Below are 15,254 nucleotides of genomic sequence, written 5' to 3'. Positions count from 1 at the left end.
GCGTGTGTGTATCAGTGTGTGTCTGTATGTCGGTGTGTGTCTGTATGTCGGTGTGCGTGTGTATGTCGGTGTGTGTCTGTATGTCAGTGTGTGTCTGTATGTCAGTGTGTGTCTGTATGTCGGTGTGGGTCTGTATGTCAGTGTGTGTCCGTATGTCGGTGTGCGTGTGTATGTCGATGTGTATCTGTATGTCGGTGTGCGTGTGTATGTCAGTGTGTGTCTGTATGTCGGTGTGTGTCTGTATGTCGGTGTGTGTCTGTATGTCAGTGTGTGTCTGTATGTCGGTGTGTGTCTGTATGTCAGTGTGTGTCTGTATGTCGGTGTGGGTCTGTATGTCAGTGTGTGTCCGTATGTCGGTGTGCGTGTGTATGTCGATGTGTATCTGTATGTCGGTGTGCGTGTGTATGTCAGTGTGTGTCTGTATGTCGGTGTGTGTCTGTATGTCAGTGTGTGTCTGTATGTCGGTGTGCGTCTGTATGTTGGTGTGTGTCTGTATGCCGGTGTGCGTCTGTATGTCGGTGTGCATCTGTATGTTGGTGTGTGTCTGTATGTCGGTATGCGTGTGTATGTCGGTGTGTGACTGTATGTTGGTGTGTGTGTCTGTATGTAGGTGTGCGTCTGTATGTCGGTGTGCGTGCGTATGTCGGTGTGTGTCTGTATGTCAGTGTGTGTCTGTATGTCGGTGTGTGTCTGTATGTCGGTGTGCGTGTGTATGTTGGTGTGTGTCTGTATGTCAGTGTGTGTCTGTATGTCGGTGTGTGTCTGTATGTCAGTGTGTGTCTGTATGTCGGTGTGCGTGTGCATGTCCGTGTGCGTCTGCATGTCGGTGTGTGTCTGTATGTCAGTGTGTGTCTGTATGTCGGTGTGTGTCTGTATGTCGGTGTGCGTGTGTATGTCGGTGTGTGTTTGTATGTCGGTGTGTATGTCTGTATGTCGGTGTGTGTCTGTATGTCGGTGTGCGTGTGTATGTCGATGTGTGTCTGTATGTCAGTGTGTGTCTGTATGTCGGTGTGCGTCTGTATGTTGGTGTGCGTGTGTATGTCGGTGTGTGTCTGTATGTCAGTGTGTGTCTGTATGTCGGTGTGTGTCTGTATGTCGGTGTGTGTGTGTCTGAATGTCGGTGTGCATGTGTATGTCGGTGTGTGTCTGTATGTCAGTGTGTATGTCTGTATGTCGGTGTGTGTCTGTATGTCGGTGTGCTTGTGTATGTCGATGTGTATCTGTATGTCGGTGTGTGTATGTCGGTGTGTGTCTGTATGTCGGTGTGTGTCTGTATGTCGGTGTGCGTTTGTATGTCGGTGTGCGTGTGTATGTCGGTGTGTGTCTGTATGTCAGTGTGTGTCTGTATGTCGGTGTGTGTCTGTATGTCGGTGTGCGTCTGTATGTCGGTGTGCGTTTGTATGTCAGCGTGTGTCTGTATGTCGGTGTGCGTGTGCATGTCGGTGTGTGTCTGTATATCGGTGCGTGTGTCTGTATGTCGGTGTGCGTGTGTATGTCGGTGTGTGTCTGTATGTCGGTGTGTGTGTCTGTATGTCGGTGTGTGTCTGTATATCGGTGCGTGTGTCTGTATGTCGGTGTGTGTCTGTATGTCGGTGTGCGTGTGTATGTCGGTGTGTGTCTGTATATCGGTGCGTGTGTCTGTATGTCGGTGTGCGTGTGTATGTCGGTGTGTGTCTGTATGTCGGTGTGTGTGTCTGTATGTCGGTGTGTGTCTGTATGTCGGTGTGTGTATTTATGTTGGTGTGTGTCTGTATGTCGGTGTGCATGTTTATGTCAGTGTACGTCTGTATGTCGGTGTGTGTCTGTATGTCGGTGTGCTTGTTTATGTCGGTGTGCGTGTGTATGTCGGTGTGTGTCTGTATGTCGGTGTGCGTGTGTATGTCGGTGTGTGTCTGTATGTCGGTGTGCTTGTTTATGTCGGTGTGCGTGTGTATGTCGGTGTGTATCTGTATGTCGGTGTGTGTCTGTATGTCGGTGTGCGTGTGTATGTAGGTGTGCGTCTGTATGTCAGTGTGTGGCTGTATGTCGGTGTGTGTCTGTATGTAGGTGTGCGTGTTTATGTCGGTGTGCGTGTGTATGTCGGTGTGTATCTGTATGTCGGTGTGCGTCTGTATGTCGGTGTGCGTCTGTATGTAGGTGTGCGTCTGTATGTCAGTGTGTGGCTGTATGTCGGTGTGTGTCTGTATGTAGGTGTGCGTGTGTATGTCGGTGTGTGTCTGTATGTCGGTGTGCGTCTGTATGTCGGTGTGCATGTGTATGTCGGTGTGTATCTGTATGTCAGTGTGCGTCTGTATGTCGGTGTGCGTCTGTATGTCGGTGTGCATGTGTATGTCGGTGTGTGTCTGTATGTCGGTGTGCGTCTGTATGTCGGTGTGCGTTTGTATGTCAGTGTGCGTGTGTATGTCGATGTGTGTCTGTATGTTGGTGTGTGTCTGTATGTCTTTGTATGTGTCCGTATGTCGGTGTGTGTGTCTGTATGTCGGTGTGTGTGTCTGTACGTCAGTGTGTGTGTGTCTGTATGTCGGTGTGTATGTCTGTATGTCGGTGTGTGTCTGTATGTCGGTGTGTGTCTGTATGTCAGTGTGCGTGTATGTCAGTGGGTGTCTGTGTGTCGGTGTGTGTCTGTATGTTTGTGTGTGTCTGTATGTCGGTGTGTGTCTGTATGTCAGTGTGCGTGTGTATGTCGGTGTGCGTGTGTATGTCGGTGTGTGTGTCTGTATGTCGGTGTGTGTCTGTATGTCGGTGTGTGTGTATGTCGGTGTGTGTCTTAATGTCAGTGTGTGTCTGTATGTCGGTGTGTGTCTGTATGTCGGTGTGTGTCTGTATGTCGGTGTGCGTGTGTATGTTGGTGTGTGTCTGTATGTCAGTGTGCGTGTTTATGTCGGTGTGTGTGTCTGTATGTCGGTGTGTGTATGTCGGTGTGTGTCTATATGTCGGTGTGTGTGTATGTCGGTGTGTGTCTTAATGTCAGTGTGTGTCTGTATGTCGGTGTGTGTCTGTATGTCGGTGTGTGTCTGTATGTCGGTGTGCGTGTGTATGTTGGTGTGTGTCTGTATGTCGGTGTGTGTCTGTATGTCGGTGTGCGTCTGTATGTCGGTGTGCGTTTGTATGTCAGTGTGCGTGTGTATGTTGGTGTGTGTCTGTATGTCAGTGTGCGTGTTTATGTCGGTGTGCGTGTGTATGTCGGTGTGTGTCTGTATGTCGGTGTGTGTCTGTATGTCGGTGTGTGTCTGTATGTCTTTGTATGTGTCCGTATGTCGGTGTGTGTGTCTGTATGTCTTTGTATGTATCCGTATGTCGGTGTGTGTGTCTGTATGTCGGTGTGTGTCTGTATGTCGGTGTGCGTGTGTATGTCGGTGTGCGTGCGTATGTCGGTGTGCGTGTGTATGTCGGTGTGCGTGTGTATGTCGGTGTGTGTCTGTATGTCGGTGTGTGTCTGTATGTCAGTGTGCGTGTGTCGGTGGGTGTCTGTGTGTCGGTGTGTGTCTGTATGTTTGTGTGCGTGTGTATGTTGGTGTGTGTCTGTATGTCGGTGTGTGTCTGTATGTCGGTGTGCGTGTGTATGTCGGTGTGCGTGTGTATGTCGGTGTGTGTGTCTGTATGTCGGTGTGTGTGTATGTCGGTGTGTGTGTGTCTGTATGTCGGTGTGTGTCTGTATGTCGGTGTGTGTGTGACTGTATGTCGGTCTGTGTGTGTCTGTATGTCGGTGTGCGTGTGTATGTCGGTGTGTGTGTGTCTGTATGTCGGTGGGCGTGTGTATGTCGGTGTGCGTGTGTATATCAGTGTGCGTGTGTATGTCGGTGTGTGTCTGTCGGTGTGCGTGTGTATGTCGGTGTGCGTGTGTATGTCGGTGTGCGTCTGTATGTCGGTGTGCGTGTGTATGTCAGTGTGCGTGTGTATGTCGGTGTGCGTGTGTATGTCGGTGTGCGTGTGTATGTCGCTGTGCGTGTGTATGTCAGTGTGCGTGTGTATGTCGCTGTGCGTGTGTATGTCGGTGTGCGTGTGTATGTCGCTGTGCATGTGTATGTCGCTGTGCGTGTGTATGTCGCTGTGCGTCTGTATGTCGGTGTGCGTCTGTATGTCGGTGTGCGTCTGTATGTCGGTGTGCGTGTGTATGTCGGTGTGCGTGTGTATGTCGGTGTGCGTGTGTATGTCGGTGTGCGTCTGTATGTCGGTGTGCGTGTGTATGTCGGTGTGCGTGTGTATGTCGGTGTGCGTGTGTCTGGCTGATGTTCTGTGGGAGTTGGATGACACCTGATTCACTGCGATGGTCACATTGTCTTTCGGTGCTGGGGGAGGGAGGAGGCTAAGTTCCAGTCAGAGGAAGGAAGTTGGGTCCCTGTCAATTCTCTGTAGTAATTCTCAGACGCGATTCATCAGGGGCCTTGTGCTGGGCCCTGGACCAGACTGAGGATGGTTACACAGCAGCTATGTTCTGGCTTAGTAATCCAGGTCTCAGGGTAATGCTGTGGGACCTGGGTTCAAATCCCCAGAACACCAACGGGTGGGATTTAAATTCTTAAAGAAAGGTCAGTCTCAGTGATGTCAATTGTTGGAAACATCCATCTGAATGACTGCTGGGTGAGGAAACTAATCAAAAACAATTACTGACAGGCAATAATTACCAATGGGACTGACAGCCAGAACTCGCTCGCCCACTGTCACGGTATTCACTCACTCACTCACTGCTCTGAGATCCCCCCCCTCTGTCAACAATCTCTCCACCAGCAACAACCTGAGATAAACTCTCTTCAAAACTTAATCACCACACAGCTCCCAGGTATGGAAACGCTTTCACATCCTTTCATTACTTCCTCAGCACTGACCCTCTGACAGTGCGGCACTCCCTCAGCACTGACCCTCTGACAGTGCGGCACTCCCTCAGCACTGACCCTCTGACAGTGCAGCACTCAATCAGTACTGACCCTCCGACAGTGCGGCACTCCCTCAGCACTGACCCTCTGACAGTGCAGCACTCCCTCAGTACTGACCCTCTGACAGTGCAGCACTCCCTCAGTACTGACCCTCTGACAGTGCAGCACTCCCACAGTGAGGTAAAAACAATGACTGCAGATGCTGGAAACCAGATTCTGGATCAGTGGTGCTGGAAGAGCACAGCAATTCAGGCAGCATCCGAGGACAGGCAAAATCAGCCTGATTTTGCCTGTCCTCGGATGCTGCCTGAATTGCTGTGCTCTTCCAGCACCACTGATCCAGCACTCCCTCAGCACTGACCCTCTGATAGTGTGGCACACCCTCAGCACTGACCCTCTGACAGTGCGGCACTCTCTCAGCACTGACCTTCTGACAGTGTGGCACTCCCTCAGCACTGACCCTCTGACAGTGTGGCACTCCCTCAGCACTGACCCTCTGACAGTGTGGCACTCCCTCAGCACTGACCCTCTGACAGTGTGGCACTCCCTCAGCACTGACCCTCTGACAGTGTGGCACTCCCTCAGCACTGACCCTCTGACAGTGCAGCACTCCCTCAGTACTGACCCTCTGACAGTGCGGCACTCCCTCAGCACTGACCCTCTGACAGTGTGGCACTCCCTCAGCACTGACCCTCTGATAGTGTGGCACACCCTCAGCACTGACCCTCTGACAGTGCGGCACTCTCTCAGCACTGACCTTCTGACAGTGTGGCACTCCCTCAGCACTGACCCTCTGACAGTGTGGCACTCCCTCAGCACTGACCCTCTGACAGTGTGGCACTCCCTCAGCACTGACCCTCTGACAGTGCAGCACTCCCTCAGCACTGACCGTCTGACAGTGTGGCACTCCCTCAGCACTGACCCTCTGACAGTGCGGCACTCCCTCAGCACTGACCCTCTGACAGTGCGGCACTCCCTCAGCACTGACCCTCTGACAGTGTGGCACTCCCTTAGCACCGACCCTCTAACAGTGTGGCACTCCCTCAGCACTGACCCTCTGACAGTGTGGCACTCCCTCCGCACTGACCCTCTGACAGTGCAGCACTCCCTTAGCACTGACCCTCTGACAGTGCGGCACTCCCTCAGTACTGACCCTCTGACAGTGCAGCACTCCCTTAGCACTGACCCTCTGACAGTGTGGCACTCCCTCAGTACTGACCTTCTGACAGTGCGGCACTCCCTCAGCACTGACCCTCTGACAGTGCAGCACTCCCTTAGCACTGACCCTCTGACAGTGTGGCACTCCCTCAGTACTGACCCTCTGACAGTGCGGCACTCCCTCAGCACTGACCCTCTGACAGTGCGGCACTCCCTCAGCACTGACCCTCTGACAGTGCGGCACTCCCTCAGCACTGACCCTCTGACAGTGCGGCACTCCCTCAGTACTGACCCTCTGACAGTGCAGCACTCCCTCAGCACTGACCCTTCCACATTGCAGTGCTCTCTCTCTGTTTCTGTGTGCCGGCGTATTTAAGGTGGTCTTGTAACTCCAACTCAGAGTCTGTGAGCTCTCACACTCTCTCTCTCTCTCGCTTTCTCCCCATCTCTGTGCATTCACTCTCTCCTGCTGTCTCTCTCTCCCCACCTCTGTGCTCTCTCTCTCTCCCTTTCTGAGCGCTCTCTCACTTTCTCTCTCCACCCCCCTGCTCTCTCTCCCTCTCGCTCAACCCCCCCATTCTGTCTGAGCTTTCTGTATCTGCTCTCTCTCTCTCTCTCCCCCTCTCAGTGTCTCTCTCTCCCTCTCCCTCTCTCCCTCCCCCTCTCTGTCTCCATCTGTCTCTCTCTCTCTCTCTCCCCCTCTCAGTGTCTCCCTCTCTCCCTCCCCCTCTCAGTGTCTCTCTCTCCCTCTCCCTCTCACTCTCCCCCTCTCAGTGTCTCTCTCTCGCTCTCCCTCTCTCCCTCCCCCTCTCTGTCTCCATCTGTCTCTCTCTCTCTAACCCCCTCACCCTGAACTCTGTGACATTGCCGCAGTCTGTGCTGTCGGATTGAGCTGGGTCTTGGGGCCACACCTGCAAATCTTCAATTTCTCGGTAGGTTTTCTCCAGCTCCAGCTCAGTGTAACGTTTATGTAGCCGATACATCTGGACAGGGTCCAAAACCGGATGGACAGTGAGAGCATTCCTGAACTGTGGAGAATCCTCTTTTCCCAGCTCATCATCCTTCCCCAGTTCAAAGTATCGGTAACGCAGGGTCTGAGGAGAGAAACGACAAAGTGTTACAGACTCTCGCTCCAACTTTGTTCACAAGGCCACTGCTCTTCATACCTCACTCCCAACATTCCCAGCCAGACTGTGGGTCTGTACACAGTAACAGCAGATACAGGGCATGGGCCTGTACACAGTAACAGCAGATACAGGCTGTGGGTCTGTATACAGTAACAGCAGATACAGGGTGTGGGTCTGTGTACAGTAACAGCAGATACAGGGCGTGGGTCTGTACACAGTAACAGCAGATACAGGGTGAGGGTCTGTACACAGTAACAGCAGATACAGGGCGTGGGTCTGTATACAGTAACAGCAGATACAGGGCGTGGGTCTGTACACAGTAACAGCAGATACAGGGTGAGGGTCTGTACACAGTAACAGCAGATACAGGGCATGGGTCTGTATACAGTAACAGCAGATACAGGGTGAGGGTCTGTATACAGTAACAGCAGATACAGGGTGTGGGTCTGTGTACAGTAACAGCAGATACAGGGCGTGGGTCTGTACACAGTAACAGCAGATACAGGGTGAGGGTCTGTACACAGTAACAGCAGATACAGGGTGTGGGTCTGTACACAGTAACAGCAGATACAGACTGTGGGTCTGTACACAGTAACAGCAGATACAGGGCATGGGTCTGTATACAGTAACAGCAGATACAGGGTGAGGGTCTGTATACAGTAACAGCAGATACAGGGTGTGGGTCTGTGTACAGTAACAGCAGATACAGGGCGTGGGTCTGTACACAGTAACAGCAGATACAGGGTGAGGGTCTGTACACAGTAACAGCAGATACAGGGCGTGGGTCTGTACACAGTAACAGCAGATACAGGGTGAGGGTCTGTATACAGTAACAGCAGATACAGGGTGAGGGTCTGTATACAGTAACAGCAGATACAGGGCATGGGTCTGTATACAGTAACAGCAGATACAGGGTGAGGGTCTGTATACAGTAACAGCGGATACAGAGTGAGGGTCTGTATACAGTAACAGCAGATACAGGGTGAGGGTCTGTATACAGTAACAGCAGATACAGGGCATGGGTCTGTACACAGTAACAGCAGATACAGGGTGTGGGTCGGTATACAGTAACAGCAGATACAGGGTGAGGGTCTGTATACAGTAACAGCAGATACAGGGTGAGGGTCTGTATACAGTAACAGCAGATACAGGGTGAGGGTCTGTATACAGTAACAGCAGATACAGGGCATGGGTCTGTATACAGTAACAGCAGATACAGGGTGAGGGTCTGTATACAGTAACAGCAGATACAGGGCATGGGTCTGTATACAGTAACAGCAGATACAGGGTGTGCGTCTGTACACAGTAACAGCAGATACAGGGCGTGGGTCTGTACACAGTAACAGCAGATACAGGGCATGGGTCTGTATACAGTAACAGCAGATACAGGGCATGGGTCTGTATACAGTAACAGCAGATACAGGGTGAGGGTCTGTATACAGTAACAGCAGATACAGGGTGAGGGTCTGTATACAGTAACAGCAGATACAGGGTGAGGGTCTGTATACAGTAACAGCAGATACAGGGTGAGGGTCTGTATACAGTAACAGCGGATACAGAGTGAGGGTCTGTATACAGTAACAGCAGATACAGGGTGAGGGTCTGTATACAGTAACAGCAGATACAGGGCATGGGTCTGTACACAGTAACAGCAGATACAGGGTGTGGGTCGGTATACAGTAACAGCAGATACAGGGTGAGGGTCTGTATACAGTAACAGCAGATACAGGGTGAGGGTCTGTATACAGTAACAGCAGATACAGGGTGAGGGTCTGTATACAGTAACAGCAGATACAGGGCATAGGTCTGTACACAGTAACAGCAGATACAGGGTGTGCGTCTGTATACAGTAACAACAGATACAGGGTGTGGGTCTGTATACAGTAACAGCAGATACAGGGCATAGTCTGTACACAGTAATAGCTGATACAGGGCGTGGGTCTGTATACAGTAACAGTAGATACAGGGCATGGGTCTGTACACAGTAACAGCAGATACAGGGTAAGGGTCTGTACACATTAACAGCAGATACAGGGCGTGGGTCTGTATACTGTAACAGCAGATACAGGGCATGGGTCTGTACACAGTAACAGTGGATACAGGGTGAGGGTCTGTATACAGTAACAGCAGATACAGGGTTAATGTCTGTACACAGTAACAGCAGATACAGGGCGTGGGTCTGTATACAGTAACAGCAGATACAGGGTGAGGGTCTGTACACATTAACAGCAGATACAGGGTGAGGGTCTGTACACAGTAACAGCTGATTCAGGGTGAAGGTCTGTATACAGTAACAGCAGATACAGGGTGAATGTGTGTACACAGTAACAGCAGATACAGGGTGAATGTCTGTACACAGTAACAGCAGATACAGGGCGTGGGTCTGTATACAGTAACAGCAGATACAGGGCATGGGTTTGTATACTGTAACAGCAGATACAGGGAATGGGTCTGTGTACAGTAACAGCAGATACAGGGCATAGGTTTGTACAGAGTAACAGCAGATACAGGGTGTGGGTCTGTATACAGTAACAGCAGATACAGGGCATGGGTCTGCACACAGTAACAGCAGATACAGGGTGAGGGTCTGTATACAGTAACAGCAGATACAGGGTGAATGTACACAGTAACAGCAGATACAGGGCGTGGGTCGGTATACAGTAACAGCAGATACAGGGCATGGGTCTGCACACAGTAACAGCAGATACAGGGCGTGGGTCTGTATACAGTAACAGCAGATACAGGGCATGGGTCTGCACACAGTAAAGCTGATACAGGGTGAGGGTCTGTACACATTAACAGCAGATACAGGGCGTGGGTCTGCATACAGTAACAGCAGATACAGGGCATGGGTCTGTACACAGTAACAGCAGATACAGGGTGAGGGTCTGTATACAGTAACAGCAGATACAGGGTTAATGTCTGTACACAGTAACAGCAGGTAGAGGGCGTGGGTCTGTATACAGTAACAGCAGATAGAGGGCGTGGGTCTGTATACAGTAACAGCAGATACAGGGCATGGGTCTGCACACAGTAACAGCAGATACAGGGTGAGGGTCTGTATACAGTAACACCAGGCCTGGGCTGAGGGTCTGTCTACAGTAACAGCTGATACAGGGTATGAGTCTGTATACAGTAACACCAGGCCTAAGCTGAGGGACTGTGTACAGTAACAGTGGGCCTGGGGTGAGGGTCTGTGTACAGTAACAGTGGGCCTGGGGTGAGGGTCTGTATACAGTAACAGTGTGCCTGGGCTGAGGGACTGTATACAGTAACAGTGGGCCTGGGGTGAGGGTCTGTGTACAGTAACAGTGGGCCTGGGCTGAGGGTCTCTCTACAGTAACATTGGGCCTGGGGTGAGGGTCTGTGTACAGTAACAGTGGGCCTGGGGTGAGGGTCTGTCTACAGTAACAGCTGTTACAGGGTATGAGTCTGTATACAGTAACACCAGGCCTAAGCTGAGGGACTGTGTACAGTAACAGTGGGCCTGAGGTGAGGGTCTGTATACAGTAACAGTGGGCCTGGGCTGAGGGACTGTATACAGTAACAGCGGGCCTGGGGTGAGGGTCTGTGTACAGTAACAACAGGCCTGGGCTGAGGGACAGTATACAGTAACAGCGGGCCTGGGGTGAGGGTCTGTGTACAGTAACAGTGGGCCTGAGGTGAGGGTCTGTGTACAGTAACAGCGGGCCTGGGGTGAGGGTCAGTATACAGTAACAGCAGGCCTGGGGTGAGGGTCTGTGTACAGTAACAGTGAGCCTTGGGTGAGGGTCTGTATACAGTTAAAGCGGGCCTGGGGTTAGGGTCAGTATACAGTGACAGTTGATACAGGGTGAGGGTCTGTGTACAGTAACAGTGGGCCTGGGGTGAGGGTCTGTGTACAGTAACAGTGAGCCTTGGGTGAGGGTCTATATACAGTAACAGTGGGCCTGGGGTGAGAGTCTGTATACAGTAACAGCGGGTCTGGAGTGAGGGTCTGTGTACAGTAACAGCGGGCCTGGGGTGAGGGTCTGTGTACAGTAACAGCGGGCCTGGGGTGAGGGTCTGTGTACAGTAACAGCGGGCCTGGGGTGAGGGTCTGTGTACAGTAACAGCGAGCCTGGGGTGAGGGCCTGTATACAGTAATAGTGGGCCTGGGGTGAGGGTCTGTGTACAGTAACAGTGAGCCTTGGGTGAGGATCAGTATACAGTAACAGTATGCCTGGGGTGAGGGTCTGTGTACAGTAACAGTGGGCCTGGGGTGAGGGTCTGTATACAGTAACAGTGGGCCTGGGGTGAGGGTCTGTGTACAGTAACAGCGGGCCTAGGGTGAGGGTCTGTATACAGTAACAATGGGCCTGGCGTGAGGGTCTGTGTACAGTAACAGCGAGCCTGGGGTGAGGGTCTGTGTACAGTAACAGCGAGCCTGGGGTGAGGGTCAGTATACAGTAACAGTGGGCCTGGGGTGAGGGTCAGTATACAGTAACAGCGGGCCTAGGGTGAGGGTCTGAATACAGTAACAGTGGGCCTGGGGTGAGGGTCTGTATACAGTAACACTGGGCCTGGGGTGAGGGTCTGTGTACAGTAACAGCGAGCCTGGGGTGAGGGTCAGTGTACAGTAACAGTGGGCCTGGGGTGAGGGTCAGTATACAGTAACAGTGGGCCTGGGGTGAGGGTCAGTATACAGTAACAGTATGCCTTGGGTGAGGGTCTGTGTACAGTAACAGCAGGCCTGGGGTGAGGGTCTGTATACAGTAACAGCGAGCCTGGGGTGAGGGTCAGTATACAGTAACAGTGGGCCCGGGGTGAGGGTCTGTGTACAGTAACAGCAGGCCTGGGGTGAGGGTCAGTGTACAGTAAGTGGGCCTGGGGTGAGGGTCAGTATACAGTAACAGTGGGCCTGGGGTGAGGGTCAGTATACAGTAACAGTGGGCCTGGGGTGAGGGTCAGTATACAGTAACAGTATGCCTTGGGTGAGGGTCTGTGTACAGTAACAGCAGGCCTGGGGTGAGGGTCAGTGTACAGTAGCAGTGGGCCTGGGGTGAGGGTCAGTATACAGTAACAGTGGGCCTGGGGTGAGGGTCAGTATACAGTAACAGTATGCCTTGGGTGAGGGTCTGTGTACAGTAACAGCAGGCCTGGGGTGAGGGTCTGTATACAGTAACAGCGAGCCTGGGGTGAGGGTCAGTATACAGTAACAGTGGGCCCGGGGTGAGGGTCTGTGTACAGTAACAGCAGGCCTGGGGTGAGGGTCAGTATACAGTAACAGTGGGCCCGGGGTGAGGGTCTGTGTACAGTAACAGCGGGCCTGGGGTGAGGATCAGTATACAGTAACAGTGGGCCTGGGGTGAGGGTCTGTATACAGTAACAGTGGGCCTGGGGTGAGGGTCTGTGTACAGTAACAGTGGGCCCGGGGTGAGGGTCTGTGTACAGTAACTGCAGGCCTGGGGTGAGGGTCTGTATACAGTAACAGTGGGCCTCGGGTGAGGGTCTGTGTACAGTAACAGTGGGCCTGGGGTGAGGGTGATGTGAGCACCCCTCACTGAGCTCTGACAGCTGGAAATATCCACCCCATTACAGATCACAACCCTCCCCTTCCCCATCACCCCTCATTGAGGGCATGTTCCTCTCACAGCTCCTCCACAGGAACAGCAGAAGGCCATTCAGCCCATCTACTGCGCATGTACAAGGTTTCTTTCTCTCAGATGTGATCTTAAACATTTTGTATCCTTGGCTATCTGGAGACATCCCCGTCCTTTGAACCATGCTGAATCCAGCCCTCCTGAATTATTGGGAGGATGTTGAGGAGAGGGTATGATGGAGACTGATCCAGGGACAAGGGGCCTGACCGAGTGTGGCCAGAGACACTGGGATTGTTCACAGAGAGGGTTACGTGGGAGATTTAATAAATGATGTTCTCCAAATTATTAAGTGCAATAAATTATGAAAGATTTTGACAGAGAAAATGAGAAGAAGCTGTTTCCTGTGGCACAACCTCTCTGTAACCAGGGACAAGAAAAAACGAGGGAGAGGACCTGAGGGGGAGATGGGCAGATGAGGAGACTGTTTTATTTGACACAGCAAGTTACTGTGATCTGGAACATTCCATTTGAAACAACATTGGAAGCAAATGCAACAGGAACTTTCAAAGGAGAATTGGAGAGGGATTTGAAAAAGTAATATTGACGGGGAGAGTGGGGAGTGTGGGACAGAGAGCATGGATCTCCCAAAGAGGCTGTTAAAGGGCTGGAACCCTCTCGTTCAGAGCTTCAGCCGGGGCAGCTTGTTCCCACTGAAACACACTATCTGAGCACAGAGCTCAGCACCTTCAGTACACTCCCTCATCTCTGCAATCCACTGGCATGGTGACCCTGACCACGCCAGGACCGGGCCAATGGGGAGAGAGAGTGGAAATCCGGAGATCCGTGTGCTGTGCCAGTAACCACACAGAATGAAATATCACTCTCACAACAAACTCACCAGGGTCAAGCTCATCAGGATTCACATGGACCATTATTCAGAGAACAATCAGTTTCTGAAACACTCACGACAAACTCCAAGGAACAACAAACAGTAAACACAATGAGCAAATCACAGAATGATGACAGTGTGGGAGGCTAGACTGACCTACTGTGCCCTGTACTAGCTCTCAGAACATGTTAACTCAGTGGCAATCTCCTGCCTTCCCCAATACCCCTGCACTTTGGTTATATCCAAATGCCCTTCCAATTCCCTCTTCGATGCCGCAGTGAACAGCCAAGGTCTTTTCCCTGAGCTGGGGCAATCCAGAACAAGACGGCATAGGTTCAGGGTGAGAGGGGCAAGATTTAAAAAAGATGTAACAGCAAGGTGGTGGTGTGAGTCTGGAATGAACTTTCAGAGGGAGAGGTGGATGCGGGTAGAATTACAAGACATTCGGATAAGTAGGTTAATAGGAAAGGTTCAGAGGGATATGGGCCAGGAGCAGGCAGGTGGGACTAGTTTAGTTTGGGAACATAGTCGGCGTGGACTGGGTGGGCCGAAGGGCCTGTTTCCGTGCTGTATGACTCTTGAGTTTGTGGGACTGTGGGAGTGAGGGAATGTGAGAGAGAGTGGGGGAGTGTCAGAAAGTGAGAGAGTGTACAGGGATGACAGAGAGCAAGGCAGTGTGAAGGAGTGTGAGGGGGTGTGAGCAAGTGAGGGAGAGTGAGGTGGGAGTGAGGGAGGGTCCGATTAGACCTGCCCAGTGCACTGTGATTTATTGACAGTTTTCTCCAGGGGGAAGCCCAGCAGGAGTGGGATGGGAGGGACACAGCTCATGGCTCCACGCAACACTGACCAACCCAGAGAAACCCATACATAGAAATAGGAAGCAGGAATTATCTGTGTGGGAGTGTGGCCGAGTGGTGTAAGGCGCTGCATTTAGGCTCCAGTCTCTATGGAGGGGTGGGTTTGGATCCCACCGCTGCCATTTGTGCAATTTGCACTGCAGTGAGCAGGAAGTTTCAGCCTTGCTTCACCTGAGGCCCACTGAAGATGTTACCTAGTAGGTGACGAAACGTCTGGAAATGAACCTTCCAGCTCAGCGAGCTAACCTACATCCAAAACTAGACAGAGGATTTCCACATGGAGACAGATGTGCTGGGGTGGGTGTGAGGCTGAGGTGTTGCCTCAGGATGTTCCCAGGACGTGGTGACAGAGAAGGGGACTCTGTCACTAGGCAGCTTAACATTAATAAGGGAGAAGGGACTGGATAGTTGCTGATACTTAACCTTCACAAGACTCTGGTCCCAGATGAGATGTGACTGAGGGTTTAGAAGGAAGCAAGGGGGAAATTGTGGATCATTGGCCATAATCTGTCAGTCTTCCCTGGACTCAGGCGGAGGTGCCAGGAGACAGGTGAATGCAAATATTACAGCCTTGTATAAGGAAGGTTGTGTGGGTAATCCCAGCAATTACAGAGCAGTCAGTTTAATGTTAGTGGTGATGAAGAATCTAGATTAGTGGTACTGGAAAGGCCCAGCAGGTCAGGCAGCATCCGAGGAGCAGGAAAATCGACCTTTCGGGCAAAAGCCCTTCATCAGCTTTGATCCAATGGCAGAAAATGCTGGAGAAACTTAGCAGGCCCAGCCATGCC

At 51.8% G+C, this 15,254-nt stretch overlaps 1 protein-coding gene across 1 annotated transcript in view; it reads right to left on the bottom strand.

Moving 5' to 3' along the window:
• The window catches only part of LOC122551861 (chondroitin-polymerizing factor, non-catalytic subunit-like), a 111,056-nt gene that overhangs the window by 4,211 nt on the left and 91,591 nt on the right, over window positions 1-15,254 (bottom strand). The window contains exon 3 of the mRNA XM_087989434.1: window positions 6,944-7,126. Within this exon, the coding sequence (XP_087845560.1) occupies window positions 6,944-7,126 (183 nt within the window). The remainder of the gene's footprint in view (window positions 1-6,943; window positions 7,127-15,254) is intronic.

Source organism: Chiloscyllium plagiosum, unplaced genomic scaffold (assembly GCF_037043375.1).
Source record: "Chiloscyllium plagiosum isolate Xiang-an unplaced genomic scaffold, Cpla_swu_hap1 HiC_scaffold_7, whole genome shotgun sequence".
Classification (NCBI taxonomy): Eukaryota; Metazoa; Chordata; class Chondrichthyes; order Orectolobiformes; family Hemiscylliidae; genus Chiloscyllium; species Chiloscyllium plagiosum.
This window is presented reverse-complemented; position numbering and strand designations above follow the sequence as displayed.